The following is an 18,543-nucleotide window of genomic DNA, read 5'->3' on the forward strand; positions in this document are numbered from 1 at the left end:
CTCTCATCAATGTGAATTGTATATCCTCACCTGCAAACTGTTGCTGAGACAAAACAATCACTCGGAAGGTGTCAGAATACTGAGACATTCTGAAAAAGAACAACATCAGATGAGTCTGCAGTGAAAATAATCTGTCCTAATTCCAATTTGATTAGTTTTTTTTGGCTTTGACGATGACAGAATGAGGAATGTTTTATTCTTTTTTTTCTCCTGTGCCCTGGAGCTTTTCTTTCCTCTCGTCTCCCTGCTGGGAAATCAGTGGCACGGCCGATAAGATGGTCGAACATGAAGGCTCTGGCCGTGTAGCTCACCACAATCCTCGGGAATCACTCCGGTCCTCCTCACTTGCTGTGTAGATGAAGGCGAGTGCAGGCTGTCGGTGCTGCTTACAACATCAGCGCCACGAGATAAGATAGCAGAACAGAGGAAGTCCTCCGCTTCGAGTGAATATCTGTAACCATGCAGAGGAAACAGCTGGAACAGTACCACATACCCCCGACGCCTTCCCACGGCTCTCTGAGATTCATCCCTTATCAGGTTGTTAGGGCTTTGGGTGGAATAATCTCAATGGAAGAGTAACACCTGCTTGGGGAAAGTGCATCCTGCAGCATCCCCTGTCTTTTCTCTACATTGTTGTTTCTTTTTTGCTGTGAGCGGGGGGACATCTGTCTGTAAAACCGCCCAGTCATTGCCAGTCATGTGTATGGGTACGCAATTGTCCCCCTCCCCCGATGATTGTCTGCATATGTCATGGAGTTTAGTATTTTACTGCAGGGGTGTGTGTTCTTTGTCTGATAAGTGAGCTTACAGCAGCAGCGGCAGTCTAAGACTATACAAAGACCATTTAACTTGACTCTGCAGGGAACAGCAACGCTGCGGTCATCAGTCTGATGGCCACAATGCATGTTTCATCTTTTATGGACAGAGCAGTGGCCGGCTACCGCCGTCTTTATAGCCGCGGGGTGATGGGTAAAAAGAAAAAGAGCTCTTTTCCGACAAGAAGAAAGTGGTGAGCAAAAGAGAGGCATTTTGAAATGAGTCTGGAAGTCGAGGCGTGTTCACGTTTTGGTCTGCTATTCTGGGTGTGTAACCACTTGGTGAAGGCGCTCGTCCAGAGCGTCTCACATTAACCTGATTAAATGACATTTTGAAGTTCAAATGGCGCCAGTGGAAGTACAACTCTCAACCCCTCAAAGCGACCGGCTCTACCCAGTAAGCTACAGTACTGCTGGCGAATTACAGCAGAGCGGAACGGACACTAGTGAGGTGAGGAATGTGTTAAATAACAGGCATTTTTGCATTTCCAGACTTGCGTTTCTGGAGGGGATCAATAGACAGTGTCACTTCCAAACGACCAATGACGAGCAACGGCTCTTTTCAAACAATAGATGCTTCAATGTTCCCTTCCTGTCTCGTCTCCTCTTTAAAGCTCGCTGTAGCAACAAAAGAGTGACACAAGTACGACTATTTGTTGCGCAGTGTATCTGGAGGAAGAACACATTGATTGGCGCAACATCTGAGAGATTGTTGGAATCCGTCAGCGCTAACATACCAGTTTTGTAAACCAATTCGGCACAGCCTCACTGTTTCTGATTGTTATCGTTATATTCTGATTAGTTGCCTGCGGTGGTACAGTTGCAATGCTTTTTGGCATCCATAACTGCGGGTTATCTAAAGTCCCAGTTTTGTAGTGTGTTTCTGCCCCAACTTTGGTTGTTTATGCATGTATCTTTACAAGGAGAAAGCAAACAAACCAATAAATCAATGATTACAATGATTACACTCAAATCGTGAAGTTATTGTATTCAATGAATTTTGTTTTTGTTAAACTCAAGCCCCCAAGAAGATTGCATGCTTTTTAAAGCAATTTTTACATCGTGACATAGAATAACAACTCCCAGGTCTGTCAAGTGATCCCGCGTAGATTTATTTTCTTTAGAGCTATATCAGCTTCCCATTACAAACACTTGAATCGCCTTTATTTGAATCAATAGGTCCTAAAAGTTGTAATATGCACTGATAGCCAAATCAAGAGTCATATGGGCTGGGAGGCGGGGTTAAAGAAAATGCTGCGGAGGACTGCCAGAAGAGCTAAGGAAATATGAATGGGGAGCGACCTCCCAAGCTGTTTCCAGTTCTCTTTATACATCCATTGCAAATCTGAATAAATGTTTTTTTCCCCTTAATGTAGATGTTTCCATGGTTAAGCTTTGCGTCGAGCATGTTTTTCAAATAGGAGTCGCTGACCCCGGTGGCCGGCGAAGCATTATCTGTGGCAGTAGAGGATACAGCTGACCTACTTCTCGAGGCTATAATTAACTTTTACATTCAATTACATTTCATATATTTTGGCAGACTCTGTTGTCCAAAGCATATTACAATCAGTGTATTCAATCCATGAAAGAATGAAGCTAGGTATCACTCAAAGTTGGGAGTGTGTCCCATTTAACCAAATAACTAAAAGCATGTTCTGCGTTACAGTAGAATCATTTAGTCCATCCCGACGGGATGATGATGATGATGATGATGACACTAACCATACATCAATACCGGAGCGACCACCAAGAATGTGCAGGTGTGCGAGTGACTTCAATCCCTCTGAGTTTGTGTGTAATGACTCGAAGATATCGGCTCACATACACTCATGGCTCCAGCAAATCCGCAAGTGTAAAAATCCCTAAATACAAAATGTGCCAAGCTAATCCAGACACCCACGCTGGAGCTCGAAGCTGTCAACATAATTTACCTGGAAAATATTGACTCTGTAAAATTGTGTACTTTGTCCTCACTTTTAGTAGTAAAAAAAGAAATAGCATTCAGAAACGATGCTCCGGCACCTCAAGAACACACAATTGTAATTATACAGTTGCATGTTGGAATCCCCTCACAGGTTTAAAAGCTTTATTTACCTGGTGGGCCATTACAGTGAATAATCTTCTCATTAAGCTGCAATGAATCTGCCTCTGGGTGCTCCTCCCTGTTGGCAGGCGCCACTGTGTATAATCCCCTTGTAATACTCTCCTTGTAATACTTGAGATTGTCGTGGATGTTTAGCGTTTGTCAGCAAAAGTGGAAAGCGGACTCTTCCTCAAAAAGCAAAAAACATTCCGCTAATCCCAACGCTAATTGACCTTGTGAAACTCATCTTCCCATTCGCTAATCATATTGTCGAGGAGGGACATGACACGTTTGACATGATCCACTTTGAGTGATTTATTAAATGTGATCTGTGCTAATGAACGGCGCTGCGGTCGCCTCTTGAACTAATACTTCACACTGAGGTGCATTTGATGTGTACAAAACAGGGTGTCCTCCTTTGGTGCCTCTCGGATACATCGCGGGGCGACTTCATTAAACGGCCAATTAAAGCCGTGAGAGCCGATAATCCCCTGCTGTGTTTTCTGAAGGGCTTCATCCTGACGGACAGTAACTGCTTAACCCATGCTGTAATTTAAATCCAGCCCAAGAAGACTACAGTGGAGGGTTCCTCCCTGTAATTGGTTGTCTGGTAGTGTTGTTTTTTTTCCCGCCACTTGTTTGCTATGGTTTGGCACGTGGGTTCTATTCTGAGGTGAGGAGATGAAAGCTGTTTACCACAAAGATCCAGCGAGTGCTGGTTTGTGTTTGCTTTGTTCTCCGGCGTTCTGGAGATGTGAAAATGGCCCCGGCCTCTTTTTTTTTTTTTTTAGGTTTTCAGTATGTGGTGCAGTGCTGTGACATGGAGGAATGTTCGCAAGAGGGGGATATGGTGCGTGACAACTTGGTCCTACAACAGTATGCAGCCTTTGCAGGATGTCATGAGCTTCTGAACCAACATACCCAAGTTCAGACAGACTATGCCAGCTTCTGAAACATTGTTTCCCTTGGAGTCTTTCCTCACCAGACAGACAACAACACCAGCAGTTTGCTCAAATGTGACCTAGAAAAAAACATTTTCATGTTTCCCTGACGAGCAACCCCTTGTGTCCATGAGCACTGGACCTAAAAGTCCGAACCGTAAGATACATTTACTAACTAGAAAATGGTTCTTTAGTTGGTTTCTTCATTACAAATACCTTTTTTTAATAAAACCTTTGGTAAATTGTGCCTTAAAAAACCTGTAAATTTTTTGGGGGGAAAATATTTCTTATTTAATTTATTTCAATTTAGCTTTTTAAAAACACAATACACCCAAGGCTGGCTGTGAAAATGCCACTTTCTGCTCCCAGTCCAATTCTGATCCAGAGAGTGGAGAATAAGATAACCTAATATTATTCAGACTGCAGACAGTGCCCTCGGTCCATCAGTGTTTGAGTTATAAATGGTGCCAGTGCTGGAATAAAAGGCCTTTTATTAGCTGCATTGGAGAAGAATCAAACCTCCTTTCTATACTGAAGACATGAATAAATACAGCGGCAACCCCATATTATAGCTACAGTCTAAAATAGACACTCACACACACACACACACACACACACACACACACACACACACACACACACACACACACACACACAGTCATTTGGCATGTGTCATTTAAGAGTTTCCACTGACTGGCAGCCATTGACATGGTAATGAGTGTCTCTCATCAGACCAGACGACACTGACAGGGAATCTTTATACAAAAGGTTAGTTTAGAAAAAAAAGAACAGTTTGTATCATCTGTCGGACCTAATTGCAGCGTATATATTTCCGTCACATTTGGCTCGGTGCTGTCTGGTTTACATAAGTCGGTCTTTGATAGTACAAGCTGCCTCTTCAGCAGCAATAAAGTGAATGAGCCGTAAGCAGTTTTCTTTGCTTTCTCTCATAACTTTTTTGAAATTGACGCTTTAGTTTTCTCAGGTCCCCACAGACTGCAGACAGCCAACACATTTGCTGTCAAAGCCTCTTTTTCAGTTTTGTTTGGAATAGTCCCTAAAAAAAAAAGAAGTACAAAGAGATAAAGAAACAATGCAGATTTCAGATTTGACATATTCACAGACATAAATAGCACCAAAAATAAATTAAACTCAGACGGAATCTATTTTCTATCCCTCTTGATATCACACTGTGTTTGAGGCAAAAGAAACAAGTTTCCATAACCTATTTTGTGGCCCTTCAGGCTTTTCATCCTGCTGTGCTCACTCAACAGATTGCGTTGATACTGATGTGGGAACCTCAAGTGTCACCTCATCCTCCAATTAGACTATCTGGTGCTGATGCAAAAATGAAGTCTAGCACAAAATCAAGTTTGTTTGTACTTTGTTTTTGTCGCAGTGCAACTTTGGCTTTTCCCAATGACAGTTGTCTCTAATGTAATGACGGAAATATTTACTTTGCGCTTTACTTTGTAAGTAGAAATGGGGAAACGACACCATTTCCAAAGTTTATATGTAAACATTTTCCAATTGGCCACCGCCAGCCCAACAACTGGCGATTGCCGATACGTTTCCTTGTCTTCCAATTGGATGATAAACTGGTGAGGAAGCTGGCTTCTGAATTTGACATATATCTTTAACATCAGCCTTGTTGCACTGCATATTGAAGAGCCTTTTACAGGGTTGTCACTTTAAAAGGGGTTATTGGTAGAGAGCACTGCAAACCGAAGAGCCTTTTACAGGGTTACCACTTTGAAAGGGGTCTTTGGTAGAGACATTCTACCAATTACCTTTTTCAAAGTGGTAACCCTCTACTAGAGAGACACAGCTGTTCAAGTCACTTTCGTTCGCCCCTGTCTGAAATCAAAGTTTCATTGCTTTAAAAACAACAGTAACAACAGCTGTGCTTGTAGATTTATTATGTTTTATTTTTAAAACAAATATAATAATCCCGTCTTGGTGTTGCCTGTGTGAATCAGAGGAGCACAATAGAAAGGATGGTCTTGTTTCGACATAATCTGAGATTCCACTTTGATTTCGACGGGTTCATCATCAAATAAAATCCATTCTGAACAAAAGAAAGCTATAATCTCTCTAACCAATGAGGGACATTAGCCACTTCAGGTATTATACAGCAGGGCGCTAAAAATGAAAGCTTGCTTGGAGAAATTTGTCGATACATTAACTGCCTCTGAATTGAGTTAGTCTCTGTGTCCTTTTTGGGGAAGAGGGGGATTTTCTCTTCTAACATGGTTCAATAAGACCAAAGGAAAGCCTCCATAACTCCCTACGGTGTGAAGGTGGAGAGAAACCGATGGCGAAAAAGGAAAAGCTGGTGAAATCTCCTTCAATGATCTTGAAAGCTTGATGGTCTTCTGGACTCCCTCATCGTACATTTGTCTGAGAGTTGTTTACGTCTTCAGTTCAGCTTCCCACCAACATGAGCGTGTTGATTTATTTCACAGAAAGTCCACAAACTGAAAAGAGCTACAGCTGTTGTAACAAAGGTAGAAGACATACGAGCTCACGAGTTACATTGCTACTTGGGCTTCAGACAGCGAGTCAGACGGGTATTGATCGGGGCTCAATTTCCGCCCACTCTCAAGTGAGACCGAGGGGAATTCTCGATCTGATTCTTTAGATGTCTCGATAAGCATCCGTTGTCTTTGACGCTTATGTCGAACCAATGCGACATGGCTATAGATGACCTCAGAGGGAGCGGATGAAGAGAAAGAAAAGTAATCGGTCAGACGGGAGGAAAAATCTAGAAAGGGAGACAGAGACAAAGTGTCCGAGCAGAAGGTCCTTAACTATGCATTAATGTTGTGACAGTTGACAGAAGAAATAGATTTCCCTTCTGTCCTATAGGACACACCAGAAAACTGTGCCAACAGCCTTGGGAAGTCTCATTTATCAAAACGAAACATCCTTTCTTTCCTGTCCGGAGACGGTCCAGATGTTGAAATACCTTCTTAAATGGATGCAGTCCCAAACGTTGCTTTTTATGTGATAGTTAAGCATGTGAGCCTAAACAAGTTTCTCCACTTGGCAAAGAGAAAGGGTTTGTGATTGACTGCCAGTCTTTATGCCACACAATGTGCACATGAATTTTGCTAGCAGGTGTCGACGCAAAATAAAACAACCAATCACTCGCTGTTATAAACAATCACTGTCAGGCTTGGAGCTTGGCTATACAGCATCCTATCTGTTCATGTTTAAACTACTGTTTGCATCACATCCTGGAAGGCATGAAATTAAGCCATCTGTTCTTGTGAGTGCCCCACCTCCCCACCCCCTCAACTATGCTACTGTATCCTTGATGCTCATTATGTGGCCAAAAGTTTATAGACAATGGAACAAACAACATTTTATTCCTAAAATAATGGACATTAATTAGATGATATTACATCCTCCACTTTTCTGTGTAAGTTTTCCACCAGAAATGGACTCAAGACATTTTTTCCTATTCAGCCACAAAAGCATTAGTGAGTTTGTCAGCTGCTGTTGTTGGGTGTTGACGCCTGGCTCGCAGTTTTATCTCAAAGTTGATGAATGAAGTTGATTTCGAGGTCCTTTGAAGGCCAAACCTTTTCCTCCCAAAACTGGGAGGACTACATCTTTACAAACTTGGCTTTGTGCACGGGGGTATTGTTATGTTAAAAGAGTTAGAGGTGTCCATATGTTTTTGGCCATAGAGATTATATGCCTCAAAATGACAAGTCAGTCTCAGTATTATAAAAAGTGTGATTGTGGCCAATCTGGTCTAAAAAAAACTTCATAAAACGCTAGTGGCAGTTTTGTAGTTATAAAAACAGCACCTCCAACGGCGGCAACGTCCGCCTAAAATTGCTTTTTTCCTAATAGCCACCAGGGGGCGACTCCTCTGGTTGCAGTAAGGAATCAGATTGTATGTATGTCTATAAGAAAATGACCATGCTTATCATTTTATTTTTTAGAAAGAAAAACATTGTAAACATTAGTTTTATGGTTTCAATTGCTATGTTGAAGTCTTTTCAAGATGTTATGATTTATTTATTTTTCAACAATAAGCAAATTTGGCAATACTCAAAAAACAAAATAGGGACGGCTAAAATGTCCAACTTAAGGCATACAAATGGCAGTTCACAAAGGTGATTATGTGCAGTTCATTATGTACGGGTACTTTGCTACTGGAAGTTCAATCACCATCGGAAATGGCAGTCATCAAAATAATCTCACCTGACGGACCGCTTGCTGTTCTGGAGCTTTGGAGATCATTAGACTCTTTTGGACCTGTACTTTTTCGGTAAGGGGCCTGCTCAAAAGAGAATGCAATGTGATTTTAAATTGGTTTTCCTAAGGAGTTTTTTGATGTGTAGTTTTGCTTGCTACATCGATAACGTTCGTGTCAATTTGTGCTTTAGTAACTGTTTGTGTGTGCTGTTGCTGCATACCAAAATATATTCAATTGGAAGTTTTGGCTTTGGTTCAAACACGGTGCTGCGTCGCTGAGATTGATGAAACATGATGGACCCCGTAGCGTCCTAAACACAAATGGTTTTGGAAAATGAAATGACTTTTCATGAACAACGTTGCTCGAGATTGAATCAGCCGCTAGTTTGTGGAGAAAATGAGAAGGGGAGGAGAGGCTGGGTGTGATGTGGAAAGAATATAAAAGAGAGGGGGAGACGGCGTATGGAGCGAGTGAGTGCAATAGAGAAGAAAAAACATGATAAAGTGAGAGTGAGAGCCAAGCAAACAAGCGCCCCGATGCTATATCAATATAGCTGTGGGAATAAGAAGTTAAGAAAAACAAATAAAGATACAATATTGGTTGATGTAGACAGATCCACTAGAATGACCAGCAGTAAAATAATAATAAGTGAGATGGTTGGTTTGAAGTAACAAGAAGTAAAGGTTGCGGTGTGTGGGAGAGAGAAAGTGACGAAAGCTTTGTGGTTGGCAAGTAAGAGGGGAGTGTGCGGCGGTGAAAGGAGGTAAGGAAGACGGCGTCTCTGGGGACTGACTTGAAGTACGGACGGTTGCTTTGGTCGTAGAAGAACCATGTTATTTTGAAGTAGAATTGTACAAGCTCAGCCATATTTTCATGATCAGCAGCAATAAGTTTGAGTGTTTGTTGTATGAGTGGCAGCGTATTTTCTAATCATGGAACGTTGTCTGCCTTGTACATACTTGACTTGTAGCGCTGACACTTTTTTTGTCAATTGTGTGCAATAAATGCATTATATCAGCAGTGTTTTTTAATATTTGTAAAGACTGGTATAATACACTGCCTGGCCCAAAAAAAAAGTTCACCACCAAAAAAAAGGTCACACATGCTAATATTTTGTGGGACCGCCTTTAGCTTTGATTACGACACGCATTCGCTGTGGCATTGTTTTGATAAGCTTCTGCAATGTCACAAGATTTATTTTCATCCAGTGTTGCATTCATTTCTCACCAAGATCTTGTATTGATGATGGTAGAGTCTGACCGCTGCGCAAAGTCTTCTCCAGCACATCCCAAAGATTCTCAATGGGGTTAAGGTCTGGACTCCAAGTGTGAAAATGATGTCTCATGCTCCCTGAACCACTATTTTACACATTGAGCCCAATGAATCTTGGCATTGTCATCTTGAATATGCCCGTGCCATCAGGGAAGAAAAAAATCCATTGATGGAATAACCTGGTCATTGCTGAACCTGGTGGTTGCTGAACCTAGACCTGACCAACTGCAGCAACCCCAGATCATAGCAATGCCCCCACAGGCTTGTACAGTAGGCAGTAGTAGCTAACTACTGCCTACTGTACAAGTGACAGGTGGCGACTTTCTTTTGGGCGAGGCAGTGTATTTAGAGTAATTCCATTTGAGATACAACCTGCTCTATTCAGCTATCTGTTGATGAGATGAGATGGAGAGCAGCAGTTTATACACTGTGGTGCATTTAATTTGTAGAATGTTTTATTTAATCCCAAGCATGCAGTATAAATGTGTTTTTTCCACCCAATCTGCACACTGAGAGAGTAATAACAGTATTGGAATCACATACATTGGGTATGACTATAAAGTGGAGACCCTTGTGGATCCAATGGGCCAATTGTATTCATAAGTGATGATGTTAGTCCTCAAAGAAGCCATTTAACATAGTGAGACCATAAACTATAAGTCACTATATGACATGACCTTTTTGACCTCTAGAATAATCACAACTAAAGACAGAGGGCATCCAGAGGATGTACAGGCGTCTCTTGGTATAATAAGGGGGTTTCTGACAATTTCCATAACAAAAGTCCAATTAACAAAAAATGCAGGTCTTTCAGAAAGTTTTTCAATGCCAAATCACTGAATGGATTTCACTGTGCTGTTCTTTAAGGTCTTGGTATCTTGATGCGGCATTCAGGAGGAACTTTTGATAATTTGTATAAGTTCTCGAGTGTCAAACATAGTTTAGCAACCCTAAAAACTGCTGCACGTAGGTGGGCATGAGATTGGTTAGCATACACTTCCATCATAATGTGCTATACTCTTATACACTCTAAACATTCAAGGATTGAATGTGTTTCTTAGAACAACTTAGGAGGAGCTGCATCTCAAATTAATCTTTAGGTTCCCAGCTTGCAGCTTTCATTCATGTGGCATACTGTTGACCTGCTACTTCCCCTTAAATTTACCCTCCCCCTAAAAATATATATATATTTAAAAATGGTTCTATGTTGGTCTCTAAAAGTTAAAACAATGCTACAGAAGAAAGTTCCAGTTTGAGTCTCTTCGCTCACATTGTCATAATTTAAAACACATTTACATTTGTATGATTGTGTTGGATTATGCATAGTATGCTATGGTTTAAAGACAATATCATCGCTTTTCTTACAATTTTGGCTTTTCTGCTGCACACACTTATTGAGGACTTGTTGGAAACACTCACAATCAAACAAGTAACACAAAACTGGTTGACATAAAAAAAAAACCAACAGAATATGTCGTTGGCTGTCCCCTACGGGGGGAAGTCTGTTTCCTCTTTCTGGGTGATTTATGGTCTCTCAGGCAGGGTGCAACATGCCATTATCCAGCTGCCATATGGCTAGTGAATGTTAAAATGTTACCAGACACTTGGTAGATAGCCATTTGGTTGCTCTGCTGGTGAGCGATGCAGTATTTGGCTGGTAAATGGTCATTTTGAGCCCTCTTTTCAGGTATCTACAGTCTGTCTTTTTTCTGTCTGTTTTTTCCCCCTCAATTCTAATATTGACCTGGACCTTCACCCCCAGACTACTCACTGCTGTATAACAATATCACCTTAATCACACCTTTGTCACGCACCACAAGAGCATTTTCAGGAAAAACGTAAACAAATATTTTGCAACCATGGAAACATCTTCAACAAACTCAAAACTAGAAGAAGATGTCATTTAAGTTTGACCTTGTAAATACCGTCAATTTAGTCTGTACACATCGGTAAATCAGTGTTCCTTGCACACCTTAATTTTTATGTTCTTATACACTGGCGCACAAATGTGATTCAAACGCAACTCCAGCTTTCCTTGGTGTTGTATGCAAGTATGAACGGAAACTTCCACATCTCTGTGAAGGTTAAGACCACATGCATTATCCTTCATCAGCCGGCTAATGACAACACGACGTTTGCTCATTTAAGAGACCTTGACTTTCAGTTTGCGTAATTATGAGCCTAATGATCTGAGCTGTTCATTAAACTTCATATTCTCACAAAATGATTGCTTCTCCCAGCCACCCATCTCTCTTTCTCTCTCTTTGTCTTGAATTCTTTTGCAGCTCTCCTCTTCTCAAGAGGAGACACGGCATTAATCTGTTCACCACCGAGAGTATTTCTGACCGGTTATGCATTTTGGTCAATGTGTGTGTCAAAGAGCTGGTGAACGAGCATTGAAAAAGTTGCACTTTATAATCCATGTGCCATCTGAAAGGTTTTCCGGATAGATCTTTGTAGAGACCACCAATCAAACTATTCAGAACGAACATCCACTGATAACAATTGTTGATTGATCGATCGAAGCTTCCTCTGATCATGCCCCGATGAAGCCAAAAGCTTTTAGTACAGCCAACGGAGAATACATTAAATATGAAAGATATTTACAACACAAAGCATTCAGATTTTCCCAACAGCGCTTGAAGATGTGTCAAAGCTCATTGGGACAACGGATTGCTGGACTGGAAAGCAAGCCCATTAACTTTCTAGTTTTTTTTCTTGAGAATGAACCCACGCGTCGAAAGCAAAAAAATAACCTAAACTGACATCTCTAGTGCTAATGATCAAAAGCCACTGGTTCGGAACAAAATGGCGTGTGTGTGTGTATCTGTGCATGTGCAGACAGAGAAGGCCTGGTTTACTTGGCAGAGCTCAGGACACCACACCGGCAGAATGTGGGTTGACTTCCTAAAAGGTGGGCAAGAAGTTGGACAACAACAACACCGCCATGATCGTCTCAGAAAGATCTTTGCCAATGAGCAAAATAAATAAAAAGCATCAGTTTTCCGGTAGACCGGGCGCCCCGTTAGCTCACCGAGCGCTGTCTGTACCCCCCTGCCGAGATTATTGAACAGTCACACCGACTGCCGCTAGTTGACCTCGGTTGTGTGTACTTGGATCTTTTATTTCGCTCTCCATACATTCAGCCTCCCTCAATAGCTGGTCATCAACATAAACGCAGGCTTTTCTTTGTGCTCGCCTGGCTTCTGGCTTTTAGCTGATATTTGTGCGAGTGTAAATAGCACCGCTGGCTGAGGACACTATTGTGTCATTGCTTCGGCATCTTTGTTGTCATAATGATGGATTATACTGGAGACGCGAGAAGAAAGAAAAAAAAGACCTTTAGGAAACAACGACCTGTTTATCATGAAGAAGTGGCTGCAAATATGAGACTGTCTTATTTGCATGATGGATGAGTGTATTCTCAGACTTCAGTATTCTTTCACTTTTCATTTCACTTTGTGTACTAAGGGGTCCGTCTCAAACGGCTGCACGTAAGCACATCCTGTTGACTGGAACCCAAAGTAGCCAATCGCAGGAATAGATACTCGTTTACACAAGATTGGTTTTTACCTAGGACGTCCTTCCTGGGCATTCATTGGGTTCTTAGTTGTATGCAAATGTCAGTTATTGTCAAATATAAAGTAAGGAAAATACCTGTATAGCTGCCTCTGACAGGTCTTTTTAAATATAATGTATAATTCTGTATTGCCATTCTGGCCCATCAACACACCCATGTGTATCCTGTGTGTGTGACTTCAGGTCCTTTTTAAATGGAATGAACCATAAACTTCCCTCAAACTAAAGTCCCTGTCACTATTTTAAAGTCTTATGATACCATGTTTTTTGTTTTTGTTGTTGGCCACTCTGAAAACCGTTTCTGAATGACCACAAGTTTGGAGTTGTGTAAACATGATGTCTTTCAGTTGTGTAAATCTGCATTTCTGCATTGTTGTTGTTTTTCTTAACAACATTTTAGGTCAAATTCATTAGGCTGGCCTCGGAGAGACATTAGGGATTACTCCAAGTGACCTAAAGTGAGTCGCGAGCCGTTATCTGTGCTCTTTAAAATCACTCTCACCAACACGTCTGCTGTTGAAGACACTGCTTCCTAAGGGGAGAGGAAGTCTGACTGAATAAATTGCCAGTTATTTAAAAAATAAATTCCTGTGTTTTAAAAAGGTACATTCGTATCCTCGTGTTATTCACCATATCGCTGCTGCATCTGGGAACCTGGTGGTGGATTCAATGTTGGGGCAGTATCAGACACGTATACTCATTAGAGTAGCAGCGCTCTCTGTCGTATTATGCCCCCATACACTCGGTTAAATTGCGGCTGTAATCATTTCCACGGAGGTCAATTACGCAATCCATCATCCGTCAACGTTACAGCTCGATTACAGCTCCCTCATAAAAGCACCGTAAATCTCATTCACGTAAACATCGAAGCTCTTCGGGACTCGAGGATAACGGCAGAGCTTTTCTTTCTATCACTTTATGAAAAGGTCTCGTGTGGATTTGAATGCCGGCGGTCTCAACGGGTTGTTGCCGTTATTAAAATAAGCGACTCTTTCTTCCCTGAAGATGACATCAACAAAGGTGCCCGATGTGCAAACTTAATCAGCATTATTGCAGTCCACTTGAGAACAATAAATCTTCCCCTGCATCAGCATACAAACTATAATTGCATCCCAAAATGAACAAAAATCATTGTCAAATCTGCTGTATTGGCTTGTTCGCGTTGCTGCTGTTGGATGCGTTGCTTCCTTTAAACACTTTACCGTAACAGGAAGGTCTAATTCTGATTATTAATCATAACTGCGGGGGTGAATGTAATATGTGACGCACATACAGTATCGCCGGCGAATAGTGTCAGAATATTTTTTCTCTTGAATTAAGCAATTCATTTTGTTGGACAGATGAATGAATTGTTTCGTAATCGTTTAGTAGGTTTAGCTTAATTTAAGCACATCATTTCACAAAGTGGACGGGAGCTGGGAAATGATGGACCCCTCAGATGACCCCTTGGCAAACCTCACACTTTTTGTTCATCAGTCCACACACACACACACGCACACACACACACGCACATACACACACACGGCCGTGAGTTCTGCGATCTGTCGTCTTCATTTATTCTGCGACTATTACATAGACTCACAATGACTTTGTGAGGCAGAATGTTCTAGTTCTTATCTCGCTCAGCGGCCAGATGTGATTCAAGGGCAAAACAAACGAATGCTGAACAATCTGAATTATTGTGATTATTTATTGTATACGTGCTGACAGAATGTTCTTCCGTATATTCATACAAGTTTTAAATAAAAGGCACAGATGCCTATGGTCAGCTACAGAAACTGTTTATATATTTGTACCATAGAGCTGTAGCAATTACTTGAAACTGATAAACACTTGATTAATTATGTCATAATTTTTAAATGTAAAACAAATGCCTTCCAGCTCCTCAATTCTAATGATTTCTTTTGGGTCTTGGTCTATTGCCCTCTTTTAGTTTTTTAAGTTTTACCAGAGATACACTTTGCCGGCTGTTTGCCTTTTATATTTTATTTTTTTTATTTTTAAAATACGATCCACAAAAGTGATTGTGATACATTAGGATTTAATTTCGGTTCTCAGTAGCGATTAACAGAATTAAAGGTAAAGAGCATCTTGGAGCTTGATGTTCACACAAAGGAATAATTCGGCAACTTTTTGTTACTTATTTACAGACTTCACTATTGAGGAAGCACACTTTTTATTGCCGTAATAAACCTACTTCACTGCTTTCATGGGAACATGTGTGTGAAACCTTTTTTTTAAAAGGGGGAAAGTGTCCAGAGTGACCCCACAGTGACCACAGCAAAGAGTGATCCACAGACAGGAAGGGTGAATGAGGAACTCAATAGGAGGAATAAAAAAGAAACATGACGTTTAAAGACAAAAAAGCATCTTTCGAGCAATTTAAGGCGATTCAGCACAAACACAGCAATGGACATGGCCAGAGGGTTTTCATTTGTGGCAGCAGAGTGTGAGACATTGCAGATTTTGTGCGACCAGAGCTGCCAGAAACTCTGTATTTTGGCTTCCGCTCGTGATAGTGCAAGGTCAAAGGTCAAATTGTAAAGAACTTCATTAAAAAGAAAATCTGTGGCGGCATCAGTCAACTAAATGTTGTGTGTGTGTGTGTGTGTGTGTGTGTGTGTGTGTGTGTGTGTGTGTGTGTGTGTGTGTGTGTGTGTGTGTTAGCCGTGGGTAATAAAGCAAGTCAGCTTGTGTGAACAGGGTGCCATCGCACTGCTGTTGCCGTCTCCAGTCTGGATTCCTCACTTCAAGCCTCGCAACCAGCAGATTTCCCTCTAGCAATCAAATAGCAGACCAGAATTAAATCTGAGTAAACGAGGTGAATCGTGCAGCACTTCGGGGCGGAGAGGGATTCACGGTTGCTTTTTCCCCCTCGCGGCCAGTGAAGCATTAACGAGTGTCCACTTTCAGAAGCGCAACATTGCATTGCGCTCGTGGACTCAAACAAGACGGTGCTCGGCGCTGATGTCTCTCCAGACAACCGTGACAGGTGGTTCTATACAACACAATTAACCCTCCCCCCCCCCACACACTTATCCAGAATACCAATATAACCAATAAAATGCAGAGCATACTGGGAGAAGGGGTGTAGGTAGCCAGCTAGGTTGATCCTTGCCCTTGGATATGAACACAGGAGTCCTACAATAACAGTTCTACCTGTAGTGTGTTTGGTATGCAAACACTGTGTGTCCGTGCTGCTCTGACGGTGCTCACGGCTCCATTAGACGCAACGAGGATGATAGAATCCGCCTTCGGCTTTGATCTACGGTGTGTGAACTTGACCCCGGTCCGCCGACCGGGCCATGTCCGCTCAGCTGTGCTGCTGCCTGTTCATCATTAGTTTGGCACATTGCATCGAAACACCTGCTGTATTATTAGGATTCAGTTTTTTAGATGACAAAGGGTAGAAAAAGAAAAAGTTCAACTCACTCAGTCAGTGTTTTAATGTGTCTTCACACAATTTGAGTGCAGCTGCTTTGCGACCGGTCAAATGGAGGAAGAACTCCGCCCTTAACACATTTAGCCGGGGTTAAGCGCCTCGCCTCGGACATTATGGTCGTTCCAGCAAATTTGAAACGATCTTACCAAGTTATTGAACTTTTTTTTTTTATTGCCGACTACATTGTGTCGTAGCATTGATTTAACAAAAACTGTTAAGTGCAGAAAGCTGATACGCAATCATCTAAAAGGTCTTGTCCGGTTGGTCATAGAGGAAATGCTGTGGGTGGTGTGAATGGTGGGTGAACCCATATGGCATCCGCATGGGCAAGAAGCCACACATGAATATGAGATTGATTTAGTATAGAGACATTTAATTGTTCAGCAAAATGTATAGATAGGCTAACTAGCAAAACCTGTACTATATATTTCAGATAATGGTGGACTATAAGTTAATTGATGCCTTTTTCTTCTCCGGCTCTCCTATGTTAACATGGTTGTTACACGGCCGTACAATGTGCGGAAAAAGTGCCGCAGTAACCAAAAGTTGAAGGTCATCCCCGGGTTCAAGCTATGTCTGACTCTGAGCTAAAAGAAAACACCACGTTGTTGTCCCTGTTTATCGGTTTCACACGGAGAATGTCATGGCTTTAACCACAACTCAAGACGGACGCAAATGCTTTGCTCGACATGGAAAAACTGTTTCAGAGAGAAAATGCATAAAATAACATTTCTTTTAGTCATATTCTAATACTGTCCTGAAGCTGAATCATCATGTTTTTTTTGTGCCTCCAGATGAACTGACCCCTCTTTAAATATTTGAGGGGCTGCAATGTAACGCCGTCATTCTCGGCCAAACATTAAATCATTTCTTTTCTGTCTCCCATCTCTGCAGTATGAGTTCAAGGTGAAAAACATCAAGAAGAAAAAAGTCAACATCGTGGTGTCTGTCGACGGCGTGAGAGTTGGCTTAAGGAAAAAGAAAAAAGTGAGTGACTTTTATTCATTATAATATAGTTTTGGTGGTGCTATTTAAGGGTACGCTGCCAGGAAGAAGGAACATGTGTCATGGGTTGAGTTTTGGTTCCTGTTTTATTTTGTAGTCTTGTGTCCCCTGCATCTCTGCACTTCCTGTTCTGGTGATTGTCTGGGATTGTCTGTGTCCCTGGTTCCTGATTGTGAATCCCCTGCACCTGTGTTGCCCTCATTGTGTCCACCTGTTGCTCGTTACCTCCCTCTTGTATTTAAACCCCATTTGTCTCCGGTCTCCTTGAACTGTTTTTGGTGCCTAGGTCTTGCTTCCGACACACCGAACGTGACAACATGTGAACGTGTTGAAGCCAATGAGCTCGTGTTGATTTCAGTTCAGGCTCCAATGACTGGTCGACTTGGCTTTAAACGACAGAAAACGTCTTTAGATTTAACAAGCTGATATGCTGTTATCACAAGGAAAGCTTCTTATTTGAACAAAATGAGTCATTACATGTCAAAATTATGAAAAATATAGATGTGCCTTTGAAGCCAAGTGCTACCAACGTATCCTCGTTCTACGGTTCCTATGATGCAGCTGTCTTGAGCAGGAACACCGTCATGGCTCCAGGTGGCTCGCTGCTTCAGGCTATATTTCATTGTGTTCCCACAGAGGACAAGAAAACCCCACTGAAAGCTTTTGCGCACTGATCCGCAGATATGATCCAGAGTAACGGCGTGTTGCGAGCAGTGTATGGATTCTACTTTGTGTGCTCGGCCCCTGCCACGCAGCTCATTAGCTGCCCGCAGACATGAGGCGGATGTTGAGAAGCACAAACAGCTGGAAAGGATGAATTAGTGAGCGGGCTTTCAATTCATGCTCCCTCCTTCTTCGGTCTTTAGTTGAAACTTTTTTTTGTTTTCTACAGTTATTACTCGACTGTTTGGCACACTGTTTCAATCACACTGTGGGGGTTTAAGTGCTAATAATTAAAGCACCGTTCCAGGTGGTGTTGGTGATCGATCCTCTTCTCAACAGCAGACGGAGGTGAGAGTGGAGACGTTGTGAGGGAGGACAAAGAGCCTGAGAGGAATTGTAAATGTGGAGGGTGAGATGTAGGAGGAAAAGAAGGGTGGAGGCTGAGTTGTAGTCCACACAGACGGACCGGAGGGGAATCACACAGAGTCTGCCGAGAATCACACAGAGTCTGACAGGCGGATGGAAACACA

At 42.0% G+C, this 18,543-nt stretch overlaps 1 protein-coding gene across 2 annotated transcripts in view; it reads left to right on the forward strand.

The window, feature by feature from the left end:
- nos1apa (nitric oxide synthase 1 (neuronal) adaptor protein a) overlaps window positions 1-18,543 on the forward strand; it is a 139,681-nt gene that overhangs the window by 29,370 nt on the left and 91,768 nt on the right. For both annotated transcript variants that reach the window (XM_068589569.1, XM_068589570.1), the window contains exon 3: window positions 17,240-17,332. In XM_068589569.1, coding sequence (XP_068445670.1) covers window positions 17,240-17,332 — 93 coding nt within the window. The remainder of the gene's footprint in view (window positions 1-17,239; window positions 17,333-18,543) is intronic.

The sequence above is a fragment of the Clinocottus analis genome, unplaced genomic scaffold, assembly GCF_023055335.1.
Source record: "Clinocottus analis isolate CAN_PGR_092001 unplaced genomic scaffold, fCliAna1.0.p SCAF_23, whole genome shotgun sequence".
NCBI classification, from domain to species: domain Eukaryota; kingdom Metazoa; phylum Chordata; class Actinopteri; order Perciformes; family Cottidae; genus Clinocottus; species Clinocottus analis.